We start from the raw sequence: 6,949 nt of genomic DNA on the forward strand, positions 1-6,949 counted from the left end.
TTTCGTTGCGTCCTTGCCACTCTCCATATCAATGATCTTCATGAGTGGACGACTCTTGCTTTGCTGCGAAAGAACGCCAAGGCTTTCTCTTTTCCATGCCGAGTCATCTCTGAATTCCCGTGGATCGAATCTTGCGATCCAAAGAAGGTGACATGATGCATCGCACAACCTGAGCTGTCAGTTCGAAGATAATGTCCAATGGCAACGCCTTTCCACACTCCAATACTCTATAGCTCATAGAATCTGGGTGTATACTTGTGTTGTATCAGAATCGCCATGGACTAGATATTCGAGACACCAAAGCTCAGCAATTATTGACATTGACCCCAAATTTCTTCCACACTCTACTACTCTATAGCTCAAAGAATCTGGGTATATACTTGTATTGTATCAGAATCGCCATGGACTAGATATTCGACACACCGAAATCCAGCAATTATTGACATTGACCCCAAATTCCTTCCACACTCTACTACTCTATAGTTCAGAGAATTTAGGCGTATACGTGTATTGTATCAGAGTCGCCATGGAAAAGATATTCGAGACACCGAAGTTCAACAACTATCGACATTGATCTTAATGTCCTTCCACACTCCACACTCCACTACTCTATAGCTCATAGAATCTAGGTGTATACTTGTATGGTATCAGAATCGCCATGGACGAGATATTCGAGACGCCGAACTTCAGCATTTATTGACATTGACCTTGAATTCATCCCACGCTCTACTACTCTATAGTTCATAAAATCTAGGTGTATACTTGTATTGTATCAGAATAGGCTATTCTGAATAGCCATGTAGAAGGTATTGGAGACACCGAAAATCAGCAATTATTGACATTGACCTTAAGTTTATCCCACGCTCCACTACTCTATAGTTCATAGAATCTAGGTGTATACGTGTATTGTATAAGAGTCGCCATGGACCAGATATTCGAGACACCGAAGTTCAGCAATTATTGAAACTGACCCCACAGTCAGGGTGGTCGGTGGCTGGGGGTTTATAATAAACCCCGTCGAATAAACCCCGGATAAATACCCGGGGGCTAACGAGTATAAACCCCGGGGGCTAATAACTCATTCGGGCGCGCGCGGAGCGCGCGAAAGAAAAACCAAGGTACAAAAGAATGCGGCTGGATTTTCATCACTGACCGCAATGCGGGCACCGCATCCGAGTGTCTATTATATACTCGGATGCTACGATTATATACTACATAATCGTAGCTCCTTCATTGGACCCAGTGCTTGTGAATCTGTGCTTCGCAAAATTTGCGAAGCAAATTGTTCTGTCATGGTTGTGGACGGGTTGCTTTCACTATTCAACAGCTATTACTACAAGGCCCCAATTACATACTGGATCGCTCACTTACATGTTCGCCGAACATTGTTCGGCAGTCATTCGTCCAAGTCAATGAGACTACTACTTCGACATGGTTATACACCGAGAAGATTTACATGAAGGCAGCAATACGTATAGCTCAAAACTGTGGGTGTACACTAAGTTGGTGGCTGGTATAGTGTAGGACTACTATTTGAGTTGGGGGTCGGTATAGTATGTGAGTACTACATAACTTATGTAACAGTTGTTGGTCGGTCTAGTGCGGGAGTACAATATAAGTTGGTGGTTTTTTATACTCATTTGATCCCCGAACTTGTCGAGCCGTTTGTGATTCACAAATAGTGAGTCTCACTAACTTGCATTAAACTTGCAACTTGCATTCACCACCATCAAATTGACCACTTCGACCCTCTCTCATCACCGATGACAACGTCAGTTCCTCTCACGTACTGGAGAGGATCCAACTTCTTGGGGTCCACCTTACGAGGCATAGTGAGCAACCGTTGGTAGCATGGATACGCAGGTTCATTCTATTCTCGCTCGCCCGCCGAAGGCGGGCGAGAAAATAAACCCCCATCTCATAAACCCCCAGTATATCACCTCGGGGCTTACGAATAACCCCCAGGGGGGAGTTATTCTATAAACCCCGGAAACCGACCACCCTGCCCACAGTCCTTCCACACTCCACTACTCTATAATTCATAGAATCTAGGTGTGTACTTGTATTGTATCAGAATGGCCATGGACATGAAATTCGAGACACCAAAATTCGGTAATTATTGATATTGACCCCAAGTTCCTTCCACACTCCAATACTCTATAGCTCATAGAATCTGGGTGTATAATTGTATTGTATCAGAATCGTCATATACTAGATATTCGAGAGTCTCGAATCGAGACACCGAAATCCAGCAATTATTGACATTGACCCCAAATTCGTTCCACACTCTACTACTCTATAGCTCAGAGAATTTAGGTGTATACGTGTATTGTATCGGAGTCGCCATGGACAAGATATTCGAGACACCGAAGTTCAACAACTATCGACATTGACCTTAATGTCCTTCCAAACTCCACACTCCACTACTCTATAGCTCATAGAATCTAGGTGTATACTTGTATGGTATCAGAATCGCCATGGACAAGATATTCGAGACGCCGAACTTCAGCATTTATTGACATTGACCTTAAATTCATCCCATGCTCTACTACTCTATAGTTCTTAAAACCTAGGTGTATACTTGTATTGTATCAGAATAGCCATGTAGAAGGTATTGGAGACACCGAAAATCAGCAATTATTGACATTGACCTTAAGTTTATCCCACGCTCCACTGCTCTATAGTTCATAGAATCTAGGTGTATACGTGTATCGTATAAGAGTCGCCATGGACAAGATATTCGAGACACCGAAGTTCAGCTATTATTGAAACTGACCCCACAGTCCTTCCACACTCCACTACTCTATAATTCATAGAATCTAGGTGTATACTTGTATTGTATCAGAATGGCCATGGACATGAAATTCGAGACACCAAAATTCGGTAATTATTGACATTGACCCCAAGTTCCTTCCACACTCCAATACTCTATAGCTCATAGAATCTGGGTGTGTAATTGTATTGTATCAGAATCGCCATAGACTAGATATTCGAGAGTCTCGAATCGAGACACCGAAACTCAGCAATTATTGACAATGTCAATTTGACATTGACCCCAAATTTCTTTCACATTCTACTACTTTATAGCTCATAGAATCTGGGTGTATACTTTCATTGTATCAGAATTGCCATGGAATAGATATTCGAGACACCGAAACTCAGCAATTATTGACATTGACCCCAGATTCCTTCCACACTCTACTACTCTATAGCTCATAGAATTTAGGTGTATACGTGTATTGTACCAGAGTCGCCATGGACAAGATATTCGAGACACCGAAGTTCTACAACTATTGACATTGACCTTAGTGTCCTTCCACACTCCACTACCCTATAGCTCATAGAATCTAGGTGTATACTTGTATGGTATCAGAATCGCCATGGACGAGATATTCGAGACGCCGAACTTCAGCATTCATTGACATTGACTTTGAATTCATCCCACGCTCTACTACTCCATAGTTCATAAAATCTAGGTATATACTTGTATTGTATCAGAATAGCCATGGAGAAGGTATTGGAGACACCAAAAATCAGCAATTTTTGACATTGACGTATACTTGTATTGTATCAGAATCGCCATGCACAAGATATTCGAGACACCAAAATTTGGTAATTATTGACATTGACCCCGAATTTCTTCAACACTCTACTACTCTATAGCTCACAAAATCTGGGTGTATACTTGTATTGTATCAAAATTGCCATGGACTAGATATTCGAGACACCGAAGTTCAACAACTATTGACATTGACCTTAAATCTATCGTTCATTCACAATCTATCCCACGATCTACTACTCTATGGTTCATATAATCTAGGTGTATACTTGTATTGTATCAGAATCGCCCAGTTCTCATTAAATGATGCCCGATTGTTCTCTGTTGAAGCCTAGTTGCTCATGACCCTCTAGTATCACCTCCTCCGTTACCTTTACCGCGGGGACTTATTAATAACGTCCTCGTAAGTCGCATTTTCTTGTAATATCTCGACTGTCAATCATCACCGATAGGCGGTGCCTTGTATTTCCATGCTCATACCTTCAAATCATCTTTCGTAAATTCTCAGACTAGAAATTGTAGCATATAATTCAATTGTTTTCATTTCTTTCTCGTTTCTTTTTAAAAATTTTTGAAAGAAATAATGAAAAAGAAATAAATGAATTCTTTTTGAAAAAGAAAGAACTCTGCTCGGTGGTCAAATCGCTCACCAGGAACACCGGTCACATTCAAGGCCTCAGTTTGAGCTCCACTTTCCTCCAACTCCATCTTGCCATCTGTTGAAGTGGCCTTGTCTTAAGTATCGTCCAATCGATCACCATGGCGTGTCACACGCCGCGTGTGCGATAGTGCTCTTCTGTTGATCAATTCCAACCAGGGGTATTGAGATAACACAAGTATAGCCAAGATAGGGTAGGTGCAAGATAGGATAGGTCTCGTATCAAGTACACCGAAATAAGGAAATAACTTTGTGCCACAGCTAACGAACAAAATAGCTATTCTACTATAAACCCCGGAAACCGACCACCCTGCCCACAGTCCTTCCACACTCCACTACTCTATAATTCATAGAATCTAGGTGTGTACTTGTATTGTATCAGAATGGCCATGGACATGAAATTCGAGACACCAAAATTCGGTAATTATTGATACTAGCAGAACCCGTCGCTTCGCTCCGGGGTTCTCTAGCTCGCTGACGCTCGGGGGTGTAAGCGATATGTTAAGATACACCAGTTCAATTATGTCCTTGTTGCACTGAATCGAGAACGTAGACCTATGCATCCTTGGAGGTCTTAGGTTGAGATGAAAAGATCAATCTTATACGGAGCGTGCCACTTTTTCAAGCAAGTCACGAGATTTTCGATTTCTTTTCCAACAAGGATAGTTCCCTCTGAAATTGTAGCAATCGATACCCAGTCACATAGCGGATACCATATTAAGAGGAATACGTGATACTCGTAACCATAACGGTTAAACCGTTCCATAGATATTCAGACAAGCGCCCATTCTGACCGCTTTCAACCGTGCCAGTTTCTTACGCAACAATCACCGTACTATGCCACGCTCCTTATTCATCCTCAAGCTAACACTCTCGGAGTAACTTGAGAACACGATTCTGTTAGCGGATCGTATGATAGCGAGGACACAACACAGAGCCGCTCAGGGCGGCCCGCTCTGGAGCACAATCTAATCATTAGATGTTACTAACATCATGTTAGTGTGGATGATATGAGATAGTAGCTAGCACATGGTGATTCACATGCGACTGTATGCTATACTGAGCTCTGTCCAGTCATATGAACACACGATACAACAGAGTCGTCGAAAACTCAGCTTGATAGTACACTGCATTGAATAGATTGAAGCGAGTCGGGCAAACGATGATGGACTTAAGTACTTAATCGGGTAGTAGCAAGTCGAACTCCGGATACGAACTTCATAAACCGGATGGGTCTCCATGAATTGCAGATCAAGATGGCGAATCATTCCCTCATGCAGGTTCTACTGTATATCCATGTTGAGGTTAGTCTTTAAACTTATCTGACTTAGAGTCTCCAAGTTAGAGAACCCGTCGCTTCGCTCCAGAACTCTCAAGCTCGTTTTTGCTCAGAGTAGAAGCAGACAGTGAGTGGAACCCTAAGGCCTATTTCACAAGAAACGCTCCTTAAGGTGCACCTTTAATTTAGGAGCAAGGGACAAGGAGACTTACACCTTACGCGAAGTGCTTTCACTATAGTTGCACCTCGTGCTCCGTACTGAGGTCCGCGAGGTGCATCTTCAGCTTAAGAGTATAGAGTATACCGGCGCGTATGAAAACGTCGACGCAGTGCTCCGATGAAGCTCAAAAATAAGGTAATGGCCATTGAGTACAGCAAACTCAAAAACACTACCACCATCAACTCGCTCGAGAATAATCGGTCATCACCGTAAAACGCTAAAGCGCCAAGTCGAATATGCAATTGCAAGTATAATTGCTTGGTTCAGGGACAGAACATCCGCGTACGAGTGTCTCGCCGCGACACGCATGGTCTGGCGGGAAAGAGCGAAGCGAACAACCGAGAATGGTAAGGCCGGTGCGATAAAGTGCCATAATGTACCACCGGAGCAGTTTCACGGCGCCAAGGAGGGGGCTTGAAATATCTCCTATGAAATCGCTTTACGTGGGGAGACTCTCCCTGCTCCTTGTAGGGTAAGGACTCCCTACTAAGGAGCCTTACGGTGAGGAGCCTAGTGACACCTTACCTCACTCCTACCCCGCAAATCGTGAGAATGTAAAAGTGCCTTGGAACGAAACCGTAAGCTACCTCACAATTTTTGCTCTTTATGAGGGCTTGTGAAATAGCCTCCTAACGATGCGGGAAAATTATAACGTTGTGTGTGTTCTCCTGAAGATCGGGAGTTAGGATCTGATGCGAGAGATATAGTGGCAGCAAGTAGTCTATTACAAAGAATTTCGTAAAACGATAAGGGATTACTTAAATAGGACTTTCATACTGCAGCGAGCATTCGCTGTAGAGCACACGTTGACTGGAGAGTATATTGCGTGTGTGTGACATAAGAAGCGACCAATGGAAACAGGTTTGTAAGAATTCCTGGAAGGTATTGAAATTGCTATACTCCTACTGGGGTGCTAATCGTCTTTGAAACATCCCTTGTATCCCAAAGCCATAAGGTCCAGCAGGTAATGGACCTTAGCCGGTAGCTTAGCCACCTTAGCCGGCTACCTGCGGCTAGCTTAGCAGGTAGCCGAGACACAGATATAGACTGCGACTTCACGAGAGAGTACCGAATCACATGATGAACATTTCACAATCATACGACCAAGAGAGTGAGGTTAAATATCTTCATTGAGGTAGAAAAATCGTCAATCGCACTAACGGTTGCAAGTGAACAGTATCGGCTTAGGGGTGAAACAGACGTATTATTCGAATCGAATAATTCGATGGATTT

The 6,949-nt window shown here is 43.0% G+C and overlaps 1 protein-coding gene across 1 annotated transcript in view; it reads left to right on the forward strand.

The window, feature by feature from the left end:
• Pmar_PMAR006767 (hypothetical protein) overlaps positions 1 to 700 on the forward strand; it is a gene marked incomplete at both ends in the record, with an annotated part of 2,159 nt that extends 1,459 nt beyond the window's left edge. The window contains one exon of the mRNA XM_002788033.1: positions 630 to 700. Within this exon, the coding sequence (XP_002788079.1) occupies positions 630 to 700 (71 nt within the window). The remainder of the gene's footprint in view (positions 1 to 629) is intronic.
• Positions 701 to 6,949: the final 6,249 nt, after the last annotated feature.

Source organism: Perkinsus marinus (assembly GCF_000006405.1).
Source record: "Perkinsus marinus ATCC 50983 genomic scaffold scf_1104296928836, whole genome shotgun sequence".
Lineage (NCBI taxonomy): Eukaryota > Perkinsozoa > Perkinsida > Perkinsidae > Perkinsus > Perkinsus marinus.